The sequence below is a fragment of the Chenopodium album genome, chromosome 3, assembly GCF_948465745.1.
Source record: "Chenopodium album chromosome 3, dcCheAlbu1.1, whole genome shotgun sequence".
Lineage (NCBI taxonomy): Eukaryota > Viridiplantae > Streptophyta > Magnoliopsida > Caryophyllales > Amaranthaceae > Chenopodium > Chenopodium album.
The window spans coordinates 84,873,647-84,893,870 of NC_137836.1; the positions used below are offsets into that span (position 1 = coordinate 84,873,647).

The 20,224-nt window shown below is 37.1% G+C and overlaps 3 protein-coding genes across 3 annotated transcripts; 2 read left to right on the forward strand and 1 right to left on the reverse strand.

Annotated features, from left to right (window-relative positions):
- The first annotated feature begins 934 nt into the window (after positions 1 to 934).
- Positions 935 to 4,539, forward strand: LOC145621115 (protein BUNDLE SHEATH DEFECTIVE 2, chloroplastic-like). The gene is made up of 4 exons (XM_081675848.1): positions 935 to 1,303; positions 2,136 to 2,172; positions 2,495 to 2,578; positions 4,290 to 4,539. The coding sequence occupies exons 1-4, from the start codon at positions 1,001 to 1,003 to the stop codon at positions 4,340 to 4,342; spliced, it is 477 nt and encodes a 158-aa protein (XP_081531974.1). The 5' UTR covers positions 935 to 1,000; the 3' UTR covers positions 4,343 to 4,539.
- Positions 4,540 to 5,771: 1,232 nt separating this feature from the next.
- On the forward strand, positions 5,772 to 15,683 carry LOC145621124 (kinesin-like protein KIN-12E). The gene is made up of 22 exons (XM_081675859.1): positions 5,772 to 6,095; positions 6,547 to 6,702; positions 6,825 to 6,908; positions 7,286 to 7,405; positions 7,819 to 7,932; positions 8,214 to 8,306; positions 8,753 to 8,842; positions 8,954 to 9,024; positions 9,187 to 9,261; positions 9,355 to 9,442; positions 9,528 to 9,586; positions 9,876 to 9,939; positions 10,092 to 10,157; positions 10,474 to 10,632; positions 10,719 to 10,823; positions 11,340 to 11,575; positions 11,826 to 11,895; positions 11,987 to 12,043; positions 12,165 to 12,227; positions 12,882 to 12,941; positions 13,063 to 13,142; positions 13,489 to 15,683. Exons 1-22 carry the CDS (start codon positions 5,841 to 5,843, stop codon positions 15,590 to 15,592), a joined length of 4,269 nt encoding a protein of 1,422 aa, XP_081531985.1. The 5' UTR covers positions 5,772 to 5,840; the 3' UTR covers positions 15,593 to 15,683.
- Positions 15,684 to 15,901: 218 nt separating this feature from the next.
- LOC145624693 (uncharacterized) lies at positions 15,902 to 20,224 on the reverse strand. The gene is made up of 2 exons (XM_081677784.1): positions 18,702 to 20,224; positions 15,902 to 17,784 (listed from the first exon to the last, which is right to left on the reverse strand). Exons 1-2 carry the CDS (start codon positions 20,115 to 20,117, stop codon positions 16,114 to 16,116), a joined length of 3,087 nt encoding a protein of 1,028 aa, XP_081533910.1. The 5' UTR covers positions 20,118 to 20,224; the 3' UTR covers positions 15,902 to 16,113.

Below are 20,224 nucleotides of genomic sequence, written 5' to 3' on the forward strand. Positions count from 1 at the left end.
TAGGCCCCATACCAAACCAGTAATACAATTAACCCCTGACCAAAACCAGTAACACCCTACAAGTAACCCCCGACCAAAACCAGTAACACCAAAACCAGTAATACCCTACAAGTAACCCCTGACCAAACCAGTAACACCCTACAAGTAACCTAATCCCTGACCAAAACCAGTAACACCCAACAAGTAACCCCTGACCAAAACCAGTAACACCCTACATGTAACCCCTGATCAAACCAGTAACACCCTACAAGTAACCCCTGACCAAACTAGTAACACCCTACAATTTTTGACGTAGAATGTTCGATTTGAGATTCCACGAAGAAAAGGAGCTCAAATTTCTTTGGTTCTCATCGATTTCACTACTTCAAATGTTGTTCATGATTTTAAGAATAATTAATCACAATTTTTCACAACAATTTGACACCCAATTTCTACAATTTCGGGCTTTAATTGTAGCAATTTAGAAAAGATGAGAGAGAAAATGGGTAGAGTAGAGATATGGTTGTTAATGATGTGTGGTTTGGCTTGAAGAAGAAGCTAATAAAAGAGGAGAGAGAAAATGGGTGGAGTAGAGATATGGTTGTTGGTGATGTGTGATTTGGCTCGGAGAAGAAGGTAAGAAAAAAAGAGAGAGAAGAGTTGTGGTATTTAAAAAAAATAATAAAAAAATAAAAATTGTGGATACAAAAATTTGTGTTGTTTTATGTGTAATTTTTTTATCGCTAAATATCTTTAATTTCGTAATGAAAAAAAATTATAAATCACATATTAATAATATACACATTATTGCAAATCTAATAAGATCCCACTTCAATTTTTTTATTTTTTATTTTTTTATTTTTTTTAGTCCAAAAATAAAGTGAAACAAACTAGTCCTAATATTGTATTAATGAATTCTTAAAAAATAAATTAAAAAAAAAAAAAAAGTTATATCTTCCCTCTTTGTAGCCCGTAGTACCAAACACCCCGTAATTGCGATTGAATGTAGTGTGTCTTATCCATGGCGGTGTCACTGAACCACAGCTGCTACCCTCTTCCTGACCAGCATCGTCGTCTCCATTTTCATTCTCATTCATTCTTCCAAATTTCTCTCTCCTCTTCTATTCCCAACAAAAACTCCAAATTTCCCAAATTCAAAAATAAATCTTGTCCAAATCCCATTTTCAAAAATTCCCGGCAAAATCTCGTAATTCCTCCGATTTTCATGCTTGCTCTTTTCGACAGACCTCCTGATACCCAAACTTTCTTGGTTACTGTCAGCGTCTTGCTTGCAATTACACTCTCTCTCTTCCTTGGCCTTAAGGTACTTCCTTAATTTTTGTTTTTTTAGCTGAATTTTGTAATGGGATTTTTAATTTGATTGCATTGCCATTGAGTTAGTTGCATTCGGTATCGGCTTTTTATTTCGCCTTAAGTACCCATGTCGGATCCTTGACACTTTATTTTGATCATAATAGCCAACAAGTCCGAGTAACATGGTTTCAAATTGAGTTCCTGGTTAATTTATGTTTGTAATAATTATGTGAATTGTGAAACAAGGAGTTTGAATTTTGACATAAACAGTTGATGTAAGCATTGTGGAAAATGTAAGTATATAATATGAAATTGTTTAGTTGTAATCAACTAATCGAATTGTACCTTATCTTTATCCTATTTAACATTAGGGTAATTAATCAGGTGATTGATTTCAATATTACTTCTAATTTGTGAAGTAATATTTTGTAAGAACAATAGCATTTTGTGATTAGTTGGTTAATGTACTTGTATTTCCAATCAATTAGTAATGTTGCTGCAAGCATCAACCACCATACATGTATCTGGTAGTTGGTGGGGGTGGGGGTCTTGGGTAGTCAAGAGTGTGCACAACCTTAATCTCGAGTCCTCGACCTTCGTAGTTAGAACTACTTTAGGAGCTGTGTTTGATTGAAATGCAAAGTAAGGATTGTTGATTTGGTCAATTTATTAATGGAGCTGACCTCCAAAGGTTCCAATAACATTTAATAAAGTAATAATCCCAACTAATTCAAGCAATTTAGTGGAGTTTGAATACTGTTGTTCAATGTTGGTACTGACTGGAGCATTTTTCTGTTCTAGATATAAGTGTTGATGGGTGAATAACTGATAGGCTTTTGCAGGGCGATCCTGTTCCTTGTGATCGATGTGCAGGAAATGGTATGCGCTTATCTTCATTCCCCAAACCTATCTTAAGTTTTATTTTTACTAACTATTCTGAAGTACACTATAGGAGTGAAAGCATGTTTAGTGTTGGACTGTTGGTGATTGAAGATCTTAGGATTTGCACATATGTTTTGCATTAGAAATATTTTCTGTATGCAAATGGGAGGTTGATGTTTTATACTTTTACATTTTTATCTGTTAACTGAGAACTTGATTGACTCTTTGTGGCATTCAAAAGATTGAAAACTTCAAATAGTCGAAGCATTTTTACGATGAACCAGCAGTGTTTGAAAAAGATTTGCCTCTTGATATACAGGGGGTACAAAATGCGTATTTTGCAATGACGGAAAAATGAAGACAGAAAAAGGACAGATTGATTGCAAAGTCTGCAAGGGTGCAGGTATGGATTCACAATGCTACAACTTCACATACATTCGTCATTATTACTGTAACATAGAGAGGATTTAAATTAGGTGGTTGTTAGCCAATAGGTTATTTGACTATGCTACTTCAAATCCTCAGTTTGTGTTACATTACATAACAGTGTCTGACACTTGATTTTCTATTAAGGGTATGAAATCTTTACTTGACACTTCAATTACACTCAAACACAATAGTAATACGTAGTATGGTTCTAATATTTGACAAGAAATTTTCCTGTCGAAATATCAATAAACCTTGTCCATACTGTAGCTTGAAAACCCTCAAGAATTCTAGGTAAGACTCCCCAAACTGCAGTAGGTATAAGTGTAAAACACTTCAATCCATCTCCTTCACAAATTCTCAAACAGCTTTCTATCCTGATGGACTTAACAACTTAATATGTTTCTAATATTGCTATATAAAAAAAATTCAATTAATTTATATCCTGTATGCCCTTTGCATCAGTCTCAATACTCTCAAAAACATTATTCCTCAAAGTTATTCCTAGTTTGCCAGCTGCTATTGCAGCTGTACTCTCTTTTGGTATTTAGAGCATTTTAAGTTCTTTCTTGTCCACGTGAACAATTGGTAGGGATTTCTTTTTAAGTGAACAATTGATAGCCACTCTTACACTGCTTTAATATGGAGGACAATTTTCACTGTATATACAATCTGCATACTAATGAACACGAGCCTTTGGAGCTGAACCACAGACAGAGCATAGTTAATCAGCATTTACACCAATCCTTAAAAGCCTGTCCTTGGTCTATCACCCGCTTGCATAATGAGCCTTTTAATATAGTGTTTAAGGATAGAGTATCTATTCCAATTTCCAAACACTGTAGACCAGGGAATATGAGAGCATCACCAGCCATTTCAGTGTATACTTTTTTAGGGGGTGTTTGGTTCACATAATTAAGGTATAAGGTATGGGTTTAGAATGGTTTAAACCCATACCTTATGTTTGTTTTATGATTTTATGAGTTTCAAACCCATACCTCAAACCCCCAAGGTATGGGGTTTAGAAACCTTGGGGTTGAGGTGGGTTTGGCTCATTCCCATATATTTAGGCATTAAATAAAAGAAAAACATTGCATTTTATAATCATACCAAACATATGGTATTAAGAATCAAGTTCCAAACCCATACCACTATGGTTTCATTCTTGATTCCAACCCCATATCAGTTTGTGAACCAAAACGCCCCCTTATGGAGTTTTTCGGGCCTCTTCTTCAAGTATGCAGCCTTGTGCTATATAAGTTCACCTCATCCTTAAACTGCAAAGTTGTGGAGGAAAGAATTAAAAGCTATGGAAAGAGGAGATAATTATGCTATATATGCTCAAATGTTGGCTTGAGATAAAAAAACAACAGAAGTTCGCAGATCAATCAAACTTCTAATATGTGTGTGTATTGTAATATGGAAACTCGTGAAAACAGTTTTGAAAAATTAGGCAAGTGTTTTATGCATGCTTTAAGTCTAATTCTAGAAAAGTGGCCATGTCCGAAGTCTTGAGTCGTGGTGTGCCTTACACTCTATATTTGCCCTCCCAACACAAGATCTGTGTCTGAGACTCTGAGAATAGCCACATAGGTCATCAAATATCTTCAATGCAGATTATCTTTAGCTGCTAAAGCACAACAGTGTTTGCAGTCTGAACCTAATCTTTGTATCTTTTTTCTTTTCAGGGATGGTACTATGCAAGAAATGTGCAGGATCTGGATATTCCAAGAGGCTATGAGGTGTATCAAGCTGGTATCTGCATCTGCTCTTGGCAAGAATGTAACGTTAGCTGTGAAATTCTATATTCTTACTGTAACCTATTCCCATCATAAGATATCATAAGATTCGGAAGATTGTTGCTCGCTTGTAAATTTTTATATTAACAAATTTGCACATTATAGTCAAATTCTATGCATCAGTTGCAATTTTGTGAGATGCGCTTCTGCTTACTTTTCTTCATTCAATTTCTGCAGTTTGGAATTTTGGATTGCTCAATGCCACTATTGTCAAAATTGTTTTTCATACACCTTTGGCATATTGCAGTTTCTTCAATTCTGGAAGTCCAGTCATATACAGTTCATGTTGTTTTAAATCACTATTTCATGATGGCAGCATTTACGAGTTTATGAAATTATCAGTCACAATTTGTTTAATTTGAAATGTATCCATAGTTGCTAACAAATTTTATCTAGTTTCTTAGGAGAGATGAAACCTAAGGAGTATTCATCTAAGATTTTCTGTGCCTGCACCCTCCTTAAGCTGTAATGTGCACAATATCAAGCACATGTGCTCTCCTGGAGGCCAAGAAGAGTGCTGAAATCATTTCCATTCAGCCGTATCACTCGTACATGCTAATTCCCTTGCACACCAAGGCTTGATCTTGTAGCTCCAAAAATTTTTCTCTTACACACCAAGGCTATCGATCTTGTAGCTCCATAAATTAAACGAAGTATTAAGTATTCATCTACTCACTTTGTATTACAGATTAAAAGAGATTGGATCCTCTAATGTGTAATGCTTTGTTGTTGTTCACAGTATAAATTGAGGCAAAATCACAACATTCATTGAAGAAGGCCACAAAGCCCTTAACTCTAGATCCATTCCTTCTCCTGTTATTCTATCCACAACATCAATCAATTGTGCTATAAAGAAGAGTGTCAAAATCATCTCTGTTTATCCATATAATTGGAAATCCTACTTTATAACACCACATTGTAGAATCCTATTAGATTAACCTAAGATGACATCGTGTCGGGTCGGCTTAGGTTACATTTTTGTTGAAAAACCATGACAAGGCACAACCTAACATGATGAAATAAGTGAAATTCAAACAACACGACTCGGTAAATACATACTTATGATGCATTTTCAAAAACTACGACACGACAAGTAGCTAGTGGGTTGGGTCAAGTGTACCACAAGACATTCGTGGTTGGCACGAAGCACAGCCTTGAGCCATTCTTTAGTCTAGGCAACATTGAGTCATTGATGCAATATATTTGGGAATAACTTTCGAATAAAAAAAGACCGAGGGCAAAATAGTCATGGAAATAACTTTCAAATTGGCTCCGCTCCACAGCCCCCAATTCAAAAATTTCAAAAACAAAACCCCTCTATTTGACCGTTAGATTCAGATCCTCCATTCCTTTTCATTCAAAATTGTCAGCCATTTTTGCTTTCTTCCACAAATTTCCACTCTCTCTCCTCACTCAGAAACCCTAATTACGCCATTACTGATGTTCAAGATTCCCTTCTTCTCCGAAACACCGAGTTCAGTGAAGACTCGGCCTGGGTTCCATGACCCGCCCGAGTCAGCTCGGGCTACTCCGAGCATCGCCAAATCAATGTCTCGCGATAACTTGTTGCAGTCTTCAACTGTTCGAAATTTCAATGATAGAGAAGAATTTCGCGATTCTGCTAACAATGCGTTAGTAGTTCGAAGCTTTGATTTGCCCGAAGATCCTTCTTTCTGGAAAGATCACAATGTTCAGGTTTGATTTCAAATCATATTATTCCATTTGATTTTTAGTTTTGTTTTTTGTTGTGTTTTTCGAAAATCTAGGGTTTTTTATTTCTAGTTGAAGTTGTGAATTTGTGGAAACAATGCGAGTAAATATGATCGAATTAGGGTTTGAACTTTGAATTAATGGTGCAAGTGAGCTCAATTAATTGGAAAAATAAAGTGAATCGATGAAATGATATAGTCTTTGTTACTTACTTGATACTTTATTACTTATCAAATTTAGTTGAGTATAATTTTTGTTTGGAATTATCATGGTTTGCTTTTTGTATGATCACAAATTGAAGCAGTTAGTAATATGCTTTGGATTTAAGCTCTCGAGTTTGCGAATTGCAAATGATGATTGAGTTTTATGCAAAGTGTGCCGTCTTTCCTAAGATAGACTAACATTTAATTGTTGATGTTACAACTTCAATGAGCAGGTTATTATTAGACTTCGCCCTCTCAACAATTCTGAGATATCATTGCAAGGCCAAAATAGGTGTGTTAGGCAAGAAAGTTCTCAAAGTATTACATGGACCGGACATCCTGAATCACGATTCACTTTCGATGTTGTTGCTGATGAAAATGTTACACAGGTCTTATTCCTCTTTCATATTGTATAATATTGTTATTATTCTATCTTCATCTGATCATGTTTACTGACCCTATCTGTACGAGCGTATGATTGCTGATGAATTCCGTTCATGTGATTGATCAGGAAAAGCTTTTTAAAGTGGCTGGAGTGCCTATGGTTGAAAACTGTGTGGCAGGGTACAATAGCTGCATGTTTGCTTATGGACAAGTAAGCCATTATGCCTGTCTATGCCTATTGTATTTACATACAAGTATACAACTCGTCTTATTTTTGTTCTATTGTGCTTTGATTTATGCATATAATAGGCTTGTGACTTTAGTTCGATCTTGTGGTCTAGCTCTATGGATGTTTTATTACTTTGCTGTCCAATAGAATATGAAAATATGCATTTCATTAGGCTACCAGTATTAGAGTTTGAAAGGATTATTTTGTTTTCTTTATGCTAAGGCCTTTTATTTATGAAGGCCATAAATAAAGGCAAGTGCACTTCTATGTAGTTTTGTCTTCTGGGAAACAGAGTTATTTGTGTTCTGCTCTACTTATTTTTTTTTAAGGCTGTGTAACTTTGTATGTCCTATTGGCAGACTGGAAGTGGGAAAACACACACAATGTTGGGAGATATTGAAGGTGGTACTCGACGACATAGTGTTGATTGTGGAATGACACCTAGAGTGTTTGAGCATCTCTTTTCTAGGATCCAAAAGGTATTTTCTTCTGAAAAAGATATTGTGAGCAAATTGTGGTTTGAGTATTTATTACTTAATTTCTTCCATTATAGATTTTTCTGTTTGAGTTGCAATGGCTATGAAAATTTAGTACTAATTTTGAATTAGATAAAGTCAAAAGTTATGTGTATCTGTTTTAAATTATAGATTACTTGCAACAATTAAAAAAACATTGCTGTTAATTCTTTCTCAGACATAGGGTTAATGTACAACTAGATGCTTATATATGCTAGCTTCACTCTTTATATAGATTAGTGACATCAGTCTATGTAGTTGCTAGATTAGCAAGAACATGAAACCTGATTATAGTATATACTACTTCAAATTTCATTTGTGATCTTGTTTCTTTGGAATGTGATGAATGCATAAACAATAATATTGTAATATCACAGGAAAAAGAGGCTCGGAGAGAAGAAAAGTACCGTTTTACTTGTAAATGCTCATTCTTGGAGATCTACAACGAACTAATCCTTGATCTTTTAAACCCTTCCTCAACGAACTTACAGGTAAGGATCATGTGATCATGTGAATTGCAAGCTATGAAATCTTCTTCTTCTTCTTCTTCTTATATATATATATATATATATATATATATTGTGTGTGTGTGTGTGTGTGTGTGTGTGTGTGTATAGAGCCATAATGATCATTGTAGCAGTGAGGTCATAAGCTTGTTTTTATCAGTAGGACTGCTGGATCGAGTCTCTGGGTTGATGATTATTAAAGTATAAATTGTCATATTTTATTGTCCAGTAGCTTCCTTTCAAAGCTTATGCTCCTCATTTTTCAGATTAGAGAAGACATGAAGAAAGGCATTCATGTTGAAAACCTAACTGAGTTAGAGGTCACAAGTGCTCGAGATGTTATGCAACAGCTTCTTCAGGTATTGATCTACATAACGAAACACATACTCAACCTACAGAAGACCTTGATTAGACTGTACAAGCATAATTAAGTTTGCATTGGTGAGAGATAATCTTTCGTTCTTTGCAATAGTCTAAAACTTAAGGAACCAATCTCAAGTATTCTCAACCCTTGACATGATTTTTGACCTCTTAAAATATGCCTCTTTACTAGGGGGGCCTCCTTAATGGGTTACAATAATAAACTTAACAAATATTTTGTGACAAGGTTGCAAATTAACTAGGAGTCTCTAGGATGACTAGGAATAATACGTATCAACTAGTAAAATTATGTGATGATTCCACTTTTCATCTTCAAAACTACTATATGAACTTTTGACTGGTAATTATGACAATCTTAATTGGTGCCTGTTTCTTATGAATTCTATAAACAAGTGCCTAATGCAGGAATGTTAATGGTTGTCAGGGTGCTGCAAACAGAAAGGTGGCTGCCACTAACATGAATCGTGCAAGTAGTCGTTCTCACAGTGTATTCACCTGTGTTATTGAGAGTACTGTAAGTATTTTCCCTCTAAATGTAGGATGTGTAAAAAAAAACAGCTCTTTTATAGTACAGAAATTTCAAAATTTAAATTTAAGTGCTTAACGAATGGTGGTGAAACTGCAGTGGGAATCGCAAGGTGTAACACATCATCGCTTTGCTCGACTTAATCTTGTAGATTTAGCTGGCTCTGAAAGGTAAAATCATAATTGCTACTCGTTGCTAGTACTAGAGTAATACAAAAGAAGGAAAATCAAAAGAGAGAAATTATTGTTCTAGAATCTAATCTTCTTGTTGAGTGTTGTACAATAGAATCTAATCTATTTCAAGTTGTAGCCTCACCAATTTGATCATTACAGGCAAAAGAGTTCTGGTGCAGAAGGTGATCGCCTTAAAGAAGCCACAAATATCAATAAGTCACTGTCAACTTTAGGGTCTGTTTTTCCTTCTTTCAATTAAACTATACAGCAGTAGCTCACAGTAAAGTATTTATCTCTTGATTGTCCTTACTTTTTATAATGCTTCAGACTCGTGATAATGAACCTCGTGAGCATATCCAATGGAAAATCTCATCACGTGCCATATCGAGATTCAAAATTAACCTTTTTACTTCAGGTATTTTGTAACACTTTTTTTTGCTCCTTAAGCTGCCGAGGAGTCCTATTTGCAAGTCTGACTTGAGCTGTCCTTTGGAATTCAGGACTCACTTGGAGGGAATGCGAAAACCACTATAATTGCTAATATAAGTCCATCCAGCTGGTTAGTGCTTCCTGCGTCCCTTTTCTTTTTAACCATCACTTTCATCTATAATGTATTGGGAATCTGAACCAGGAAAAATGTTCAGTTTCTAGCTCCTACACATGGTAGTGTTTATTTAGCAATCTCATATTTTTCTCCTCTATTTTGAGGTGAAGGCGGAGTTTATAATTTTGCTTAAATAGATACAGATTATTTCCTGTTTTTCTTTATCTCGAATTCCAAATATAGAAGGTAGATTTTTCTGTGTTTTAAACTGTATTCCTTGATATAACTTTTCTTCTTCTTGCAGCTGCTCACTGGAGACTCTTAGCACCCTGAAGTTCGCTCAGCGTGCTAAATTTATAAAGAACAATGTATGTTGTCAGGAAGTCTGATTCTACTTTGTGTTTGGCTGAGTTGGTTTTCTTTAGATATTTGCCTTTAAGTAACATTCTCTAAAAATTATTAACTGGTAAGCTTCATGTTCATTAATTATAATATAATATCCATTTGTTCAATCTATCAGGCCATTGTAAACGAAGATGCTTCTGGTGATGTCCTTGCCATGAGAATGCAAATTCAGCAATTGAAGGTACATCTATTTTATATCTTCCCAAAAACTAATACAATATAGAATTTCTTCTGAGTGAAGCATAAGATTATGTGAACAGACACATATTTTATAGGTTGTGCAAAAATGCAAAAGTCTTGTTGCCAAACAATCTCAATTCTCACTTGAATTTGTACTAATCTTTTTATTTTGTGTATGCTAGTATAATTTCTGTCTTCATGTTTAAAATATTTTTCAGAAGAATATTGTTAAGCTGTTGTTGGATTAGTGTTGGATATCATAAAGAAGTTACATTGTATGAACTTTGTCTGTACTCATCTGATTTATCATGGTGCAGAAAGAAGTGTCACATCTGCGTAGTTTACAAAATGGAGGAGCTGGAAATCAGGATAATGATGCCATGACATTGGGTTTTCTAGGATCACCTGGGGCTTTTAAGTGGGAAGGTCTTAATGGTTCTGTAACTCCCCTGACCTCTAATAAAAGACTGTCCCAGGTTTGTGCTTTTGTTGCTTCAATATGCTATACACTGCACATTTTTGCATCAAGTTTCCTCTTACCAAGTTCGATGGTATTCTTCAGAAGAAAGAAATTGAGGTTGCTCTTGTTGGGGCCTTTAGGAGGGAAAAGGATAAAGACATGGCATTGCAAGCACTCACTGCTGAAAACCAGGCAGCTATGCAGCTGGTATGTAGCAAAAGAACCCTATATGCTATATTGCCATTCAATTGTTCCTTGATGTTGAAAAAACTAGGCTATTTTTATTTGTGCTTTATACATTGTTGCTTATTAATATATTCAATATTCATCTATTCAGCCCCTCTCAGTAGTGTAATACTGTGCTGGCATGCTATCCAATTATGTCCATTAGAGACTTTCAAGTTTGTGAAATATGAACATTATTTATTGTGCAATATTGTGCTGGCATAGTAGCATGCTATCCATGCTGTCTCAGTTGCCTGTCAATCGGTTGAATTGATTTCTTGTCACTCTCAGTGCCCCAGTTACAATTATGTGCAAATAATCTTTAGTGATTAGCTACTGTGCTAAATCCAACTGCTTTAATCATCAGCATAAAACTTTTAATATGATAACTTCTATGTTTTCACGAAAGTGTGATTTAACTTGTCAATTCCATATTTCCATACCTCATGATGTTGGTAATTATAAATGAACTTTGATCTGATATTATATGCTGATTAGGCAAAACAAAGACAAGATGAAATACAAGGCCTGAAAATGAGGCTCAGGTTCAGAGAAGCAGGGATTAAAAGATTAGAAGCTGTTGCCTCTGGTAAGATCTCTGCAGAGACCCACTTGTTAAAGGAAAAAGAGGAACACTTGAAAGAGATCGAGGTCTTGCGTGCTCAAGTTAATAAGAATCAGGAGGTGACAAGATTTGCGATGGAAAATCTGCGTTTGAAAGAAGAAATTAGAAGGTATGTCCTTCCAGCCATCATGTGCTTGTGATGTCCGTTGAGTCATATTGTCATCAAGCTCTTGAACTTTTAACGACCCTTTCCCCAGACTTCTACAATGAATTTTGCAGAGACTAAACCTTATGCGTATTGTGGGTAACCACAGAAGAGTATTATGTCACAACAGAGATAATTGCAATCCTGATTATATGTTTCAAAGAATCACTACATACACTTTAGGCTGACAGCTAATATGTGTGTTGCTCGACAGATTACAGTCTTTCTGTGAGGAAGGTGAAAGAGAAAGAATGGTCGAACAGATTAATACCTTGCAGAACAAGGTTTTTAATTAATTGATCACTCTCTTTTCATTCTCTATGCTTCTTGAAAATGACTAGCAGGCTTGACTACAATTTTTTAAACAATGTGCAGTTACTTGAAGCACTTGATTGGAAGCTTATGCATGAATCAGAACCATCCAATGCTCAGGTGCCTTATATGATTTTTATTTAGTTTTTTCATCATGTTAAGTTTACTTCACGTGCTTGTCAAAAAAAAAAAAAAGAGTTTACTTCACGTGCGACTTACAAAGTGTGACATGCATTAGCAGAAAAGGAGTCCTTGTTTGCTGACAGACAGTCCAAGCGATTTGGACCAGCTCAACTCTAACAAGGTAGGATGTCATATTCATGTGATCTGTTCCATTAGGCAATCTTTAACTATTACTAATATGAGTTTTAAATCACCTCATGTTCAAAATTTGGAGTAATATCCAATTTGCATAGTGATATCTGAAGAGATTGATAAAAAAAGATATACTAGTATATGTAGCTGCTGAGTGCTGACTGTATATCTGCACATAAAATCTTAGGGAGCAAATATTAGGGATGTAAACATATATACTCCGTATTATTGGTAATGTTTGTGTAACACCTACCAAAGTCTGCTGCTAACAGTAATACATTCAAAATCAAATTTGAGTGACAAAATCTTGGTCTGCTAATTCCTTATGAAAGTAATATTTTTCCCAACAAAATAAATAACTTTCGGATAGTCGAGAACCTTTAGAAGCTATAATCATAATCCCCTATTATGTAACTGAATGTTTGCTTTATCTCCACTTTTTATTAGTATTTTGCATCTACAATGTTCAATTTCTTCTTAACAGTAGTCTTCAGCAATAACATGATGGGATATAACCTTGTAATAGAGGTTTTGGGTATTTTCATAAACAAATGGAAAAAAGACTTAAAATGTATATACAATTGATGATCTGAATTCAAACTAATTTTATAAACCTCACCCTGTTGCTGGTCTATTGATTCAGGAATCTGCATCACCTTGGCAATCATCAATCAAAGAGGAAAACGAATTTCTGCGAGTGCAGGTCACTGGAGTGCCTTTTATATCATTTTTTACTGTAGTTTGATTCCTGATTTTTCTGACTTCATTGCTCTAAAAGCTTTTTGCTTCTTCATTGGCTGATGGTCAACTTCTTTTTTTCATAGGCTATTCAAAACCAAGCAGAAATAGATTCTCTTCGTAAGAAACTCAACTCCTTTGTGGAGGCGAAGGAAAAATTGGAAAGGTGACTGTCTATAAACTTCTTTGGTCTTATTGATATTACATGACTGAAGATTAAACTCATTAATACCTTCTAATAATTGCCATAACTTAGAAATGGAATGGAAACAGCCCCTTTCTTTCTGCCAAAGGTGACTGGTATTTGGAAGAATACAAAGTATTAAGTTAGTTTGTTATTTGTTGACTTCAGTTCTTTCATTGTTGAGGTCTCCACAGACAAAGATGCAGTGATTAAATAATGATACTTTGTATGATATTTGTGGGATTCCAGAATTCTGACGAGTGCATTTTGCAGAATTCAATTATGTTTTTGTCACATGACAGGCTGACCAAAATTTCACATCTTGCAGGCACATCAAGGATTTGGAGGCAGAGTTACATGAAGTTAGATCCTCCCTAAACACAAAAGAAGAAAGCCACCAAATGCAAGTTGATGCTACTTCGACTACAACGAATGACATGAACAGCAATGACCAGCAGGAGCTCAAAGCCATGGTTGATGTCATTGCAGCAGCAAGTCAAAGAGAAGCTGAAGCACATGAAATGGCAATCATACTGGCTAAGGAGAATGATGAACTACGAGCTAAGATCAAGGTTTTACTCGAGGACAATAGTAAGTTGATAGATTTGTATGAAAGGGCAGCTGCAGAGACCAATGAAGTCAATAATTTAGATGCTCAAGGTGATGCCGATGAAGGCCAAAATACTGGATCTGGTGCTATTTCTCAGATAAAAGACGCCGAAATAAAAAGGCTGGAGGATTTAGAGCATCAACTTGCGGAAATGCATGATGAAAATGAGAAACTTATGAGTCTGTATGAGAAAGCAATGCAAGAAAGAGATGATATTAAAAGATTGCTTTCATCTGCTGTGCACAACAATACTGCAGAGAGAGGAGAATTCGAGTTCCCAGAAAAGCTTGTCGAGGTTGATGGAGGAAAATATGCGGGGTCTTCTGAATGTTTTGCTGAAAGCAGCAGTGGCATGAAAGACCAGCAAATTCTGTCTGCTGACACAGTGGTCTTAGAGGAAGCTGACACGTCTAAATGGAATGTGCAGAATACATGTGGCCAGTGTCCACCCGCTCCACTTACAACTGAAATTCAGATGGATGCGGGGTTGGATGAAATCCAGAATATTCATGAACAGCGTCCTATCATGGAGGAAAATTCTTTTGGAACATGTGTTCAGGGCCAGTATGAGACTAATGAGAGTAATGTCTTGAAAATCCAATGTCCTGGTGATTCTCAGGATGATTTAGATACTAGGAGGGTGCACTTCAGAACTTATTCCGAGACATTAACAGAGGAGGAACTTGTCCTTGTAAAGAAGGAGCTGGAGAAGGCCCGAGAAAGGCTTTCAAATTCGGTCCACGCTGTCAGTGAATTTGAAACCATTGAGAAAGCAGTACTTCTAGTTGATGCAGTCTCGAGGGAGATTGATGCGTTAAAGGTTCTCTTGCAGTTCAAGCAACAGGAGATTGGATCCCTGAAACCTCTCTCATCAGAGACGCAGGATAGAAGTGCCCTTGTATTTAGAAAGCTTGCAGCACTTAAAGTTTCTATATCAAATATATCTTCATCTATTGCTTACTTCGAACAAAGAGAAGATAGAGCAAAGGCAAGAGTGCATGACTCAATGTCATCCTTGGGCCAACAAAAGGAAAATCTAGTCCGTCTTCAGGTTCAAAGCGATGAAATCAATGCAAAAAGAAGAGAGATCCAAGAAACTGAAGTGGAACTGAGGAACAACTTGTGGCGCCTCAAATCTAAACTTGAGGAGGAAAACCAAAAACAAGAAAGTCAAAGAGTTCTCCTTGCCATTGATAACATTGAGAGAACCGAAGCTCCAGCTCTGATCTGCAGCAAGGCAACTGATTTGCTCAAATCTGAGGAAGAAAAAACCAAATTGCACAGCGAGATCAAGCAAACCCAGGAAAAACTTGGTGTCATCAAGAAGCAGGTTGATGATTTGAACAGGAAGGGCCAAAAGCTGGATAGTGAAATCCAATTTAAAAATGTAGAGATGCAAAAGACTACAAAATTGGTGCAGGAAAGGGAACTTGCCCTTCAAAATGTCACTAATGAAAAGGAGATGCTTTTGGAGATGAAAGAGAATGGGAAGCCTGAGATTGATGACATGATAGTTGAATATCAGCAGTGTATCTTCAAAGAGCATTTCAGAGAAGAAGGGCTGATGATACTTGAAGAAGATATGTACATGTTGTCATTAAAATTAGCTATATTTGAGAGCGAAAGAGAAGTTGCGGTTAAGAGAGCAACCCAACTCTTGTACAGAGAGCAACACATAACAGGCCTTCTGTCTGAAAGAATGCGACAAGAACTTGAAGATGTTCAGAAATCAATCCTAGAAGCTAACACAATACTCTTAGCCGAAAAGCCAGCTGACTGTCAAGTGGTTTTGTCAGCCAGTTCCCATATTGAAGCAGCTTAAATTTTGCTTTACCATGCTCGCTGTATGTACTATGTTAAAAGTCCAAGATTCATGTTGTACTGAAACTCACAATTCAAAAAGTAAATGACGAATTCAGTGATTAATAATTCATGCTTTACAATTCACATACCAATGTTTCATTACTTGTCAAGTTTAATTAATTATCAATGTATTTATTACTTTCTAGTTTGTGTAACTAATTAGCAAGCTTACCATTGAAGAAACCAGATGGTGTCACAGCCATGTCTACTACTTGCACGGATGTTCTTCAATTTGCATTATTGAACAAGATAAATGAAACTGTCACAATTCACAAGACACATTTTCTCATTCACATTGAAAACTTACATATAGACCTCCGGCCTCAAAAACATTCAAATATTAGCTCTTGTAACAAAAAATTGAACTCGTAATCAACAAAATGAGGGAATAGATCATCACTCCGTACAATGAAGTAGTTAAAAAGACAAAATACAATTTTTCCTCTTCCAAAAATGATGACAGTACTAAAGCAGAAAATTCTACACCTTCCGAGCGAGGGTCCTCTGCTTGGTTGCATGCTGAACTACTTTTTCCTCTACAGGTAATCCTTTCCTCCGCCTCACAGCATCAATGAGCTTTCTGGCTGTATTCTGAACAACACTAGAACCATCTCCAAACTCTTCAATCTCTTCCTCTGTCTTAGGAACAAAAAAAGGATCCTCCATAAGCTGTTCCCAATGACTAAGAACAAGAAGTGCACTTGATGACCCAGAAGTCCATTTCCTAAGCTCATCAGCAAACCCAAAGCTTTCAGCAACTGGCAAATAAGCATGCACAGTGAACAAAGGGGAACTTTCTTGCATTTCTTCCTTCACTACTCGGGCTCTCCTACGAGCAAGCACACCATACATGGAACCCAGATAATCAACTGGGGTGTTTAGTTCACAAAAGTACATAGCTTCAACAAGACGAGGTTTTCTCTGAAGTACAGCAGCTCTGCAAGCCTCTTTTACTGCAGTCATCACCTGACCAGTAAACATTCCATATTGTTCCATTAGTTGTTGAGAATTTTCAGGATCACTTGATTGAATAGATGCTGATGAAATGTAAGCCTCAACAATAAATGCCAAACCCCACATAGGCTCATCACACAAAGGACCAGCTGAAGTTGCAATTTGAAAGCCAGACACCACACTACTTGCCAGACTAGCAGCTTCAGCATAAAGTGCAGAATTTGCCTCCACGGCACTATCAGAATTTCTAGTATCATCTACAAAACCTAGTTTTGCAGACACATGGGAGAATCCAGGCACAATTATGGCATCTTCAGTACTTTTTCCTATAGAATCTGGGGTAATAAGCAAATTAGGGCCAACCTGCCCAGGACCCAGAGCCCAGATCCTCTCAAGAAGTTGATCCCACAAAACTTTACACTTTTGAATCTTATCAGTTTCATTTTCCGGAATAGCAGAAACAATATCGTTCTCCACAGCATCCCTTATGCGTTTCCTAAATGCTTCGAGAGGCTCATCATCTTCAGCAACAGAGCCTATCTGTGACTCCAACTTCTTATAAGTCTGACCAAGTTTACCACTTATGATTTCCCCAAGTGTGTCAGAATTTTCATTAAGCAGCTTCGTTAGAGCATTTGGAAGCTTCATGACTTGCACTCTAACAGTGCATCTTCCGTTAGATGTTGTCTTTTCAACATAATCTGTGTTTCCAGACAAGATTTTAAGATTATCTAATGGATTAGGCCCTTCACCCTCAATAGTCTCTTTGTAGGAGACAAGTGGTGGAGACACTTCCAGGCTCACCTTGGCAAATCTTTCCTTCAAATCCTTAATACATCTCTCAAGATGCACCTCTCCAGCAGCAGCAAGCACGTGTTCTCCCCTAGACGAGACTGAAACTTCCACAAATGGATCAGCACGATTCAGGAGCCTCAAGCCCTTCATGAGTGCACCCATATCTGCTGGATCAGAGGGCTCAATGGCAACTTTAAGCATAGGTGAAACCTGAAACATCAAGCTTGAGAAAGGCCAACAGTTCTTCGTCGATGAAAGTGTCGCACTTTTTAAGATATGATGCCCCAGTCCTCGTATAGCTACCACATTCCCAGCCGTGGCAGATGCAACAGGTGTAAGGCCCTGACCCATCATCAGATACAGCGACTGCAATTCCGCTTCCTGCAAATGCTTCTGTGTTGCAGTGATGCACGGGTACGGCACTTTTCCACCGTCTCCCGTACCGGGGACGTTTTCGGGACGGGTACGCGACGGGTACGGCCCAAAAACGTCCCCGAGCCGTACCATCAGAAAGTGGTACGCCAGTCGAATTTGGGGACGGCTGAGAGGTGGTGAGGAAACGTTTCGGGGACGGCTCGACCCATCTTCTACCGTCCCCATACAAACCCAACCCATTTTTTTTTTACAATAAACCCCAAATTACATTACCTGAGTTCGATTAGGGATGAACCCTAGAAATTGAAAAGGCTAGATTCTTTGTGGAGGAGGAGGCGACCTAGGCTGCAACCCTAAAATCGAAGGCGGCAACCACCTACGACCCATCTGTCACCGGCGACCGGTGAACACGCGTCACTAACAAGTGTTCTACTTGTACCTTATTTTCTCTTTCTTCGACATAGCTGGGTTGTTGAATACTTCAATTAAATCAGTTTTTTTATTTCCCCTTTTGATGGATGTGAATCTTGTGCTTATTATTTTACTTATTTATTTACTTTCTTTTTTGAGAAAATTATTTGTTTAAGATGATAGGGTGATGCGAGTTCGTGATGTGATTATCTTTTTTTTCCCCTGTTTTCATTCCACTAACTGACTATGTAGCAGCAGTAGTGGTTTGGCGTGAACTTTGTGATTTTTTTTTCTCTCTTCATTTCTCATTTTAAATGATTTGATAATCCATTTCTTTTATTTGTGTTGTTTAAGACAATATTAATTTTAAACAAGTTTTTCACTTTTTCTTTTAATTTGCGTTATATATATTTATATTTCGCCGTACCCATGCCGTACCCGTTTTTTGAAATTTTGATTTTGCCGTTTCCTGTCCCCGTACCCGTACCCGTTTTTGTCCCCGTATCCGTTTCCGTGCAACCTAGCTGTGTTGCTTCTCCTTTCAGTGGATCATACAAAGCTGAAAGAACGTAAATTTTCTGCCCAGCAGTAAGGGTTCCACTAAAAATTCTAGCAAATGCAAGAAAACATTCATCTGACTCTGTGTTGTTCCCATTTTCATCGGTGAAATCATTCAAAATGTCCCCATCTGGACCCTTATGAGGAATCATCTTCATTGGAACAGCAAACATCTTAGCAACAAAAGCAACAGTAGGTGCTTCAGAACTAGCAGCACAAGTTTCAACACACTTCCTCACATATTCAGCCTCTGAAAACACCTCAGATTTAGCTACTTCATCCACAACTTCTCTCTTTGGAAGCAAACGTGAGACTCGGTATGCCTGAGCAGTAACTGGATCCGGCATACATCTTATAACCATGGACAATATGGCCTCTGAGAGCGGAAGCCAACGACTCATAATAGCTTGAAGAACAATCTTAGGATCCTTATTATTCTTTTCACGGTCTGGCACTACTAACTTAAACCTCTTCATCACCTTCTCAATTATCCCCTTATCACCATCAGGCTCAAGAACCCCTTGATAAAACTGCCACAACGGTTTCAGTACGCACTGAACAAACATAGGTTGAGCTGTACTCCCTTCACCCAACCCTTTCCTCCCCACTATCTTCCCTGTTTTAGGGTGACAATACCAAGGACCCCATAGAGCCTTCTTCATCGCCGCCGTTTTTAACTTAAACTGTTCGGCATAAAACTCGGCAAACTCTCCTACAGTAAACCCCCATCCATCCAAAGCACAAACAAAAGCCACATTACCCTTTTGAGGTTGAAACATTTCCTCTTCATCATCCTCAATCAACTCATGAATTTCATCAACACCCATTTCACTAGATGAGCCAGTAAGTATAGAATCTACATCTGACAAATATTTCTCTGATTTATATGCACTCACAATACTATTTACTTCATGAACTATAGTCAATAACCTATTATAAGCTTCCATTGGAGTTAACTTCAATTCACAAATCAACCTATCAATCTTATTCAAAACCAAACAAGGTGTTAGCTTCTCAACCCAAGCTTGCCTTAAAACAGCATGAGTTTGAATATGAACACCTTCAACAGCATCAACCAAAACTAACGCACCATCACTCAATCGAGCGGCGGTTGAAACTTCACTACAAAAATCCATATGACCAGGAGAATCAATCAAATTAATAGAATGATTATTGTATTTAAGAGCAATTGAAGAACTTTTCATGGTAATTGCTCTACGTTGTTCTTCATCTAAATAATCCATGAATTTCATCTTACCTGCTTGTTTAGGATGCAAAACTCCTCCAGCAGAAGACGCAATTAGATGATCAGCAAGTGTAGTCTTTCCATGGTCGACATGTGCAAGGATGCAGATGTTCCTCACTTGTTCTTGAGCAAACCCTAATTCCATTTTTTCCGATGAACAATTTGATGAATTGGGGATTTAGAAGAGACAAAATTTTGTTGCCGGAAGTAAAGAAATGGTGGGTCAGTTGAAATCGGAAAGGTTTTGGGGGT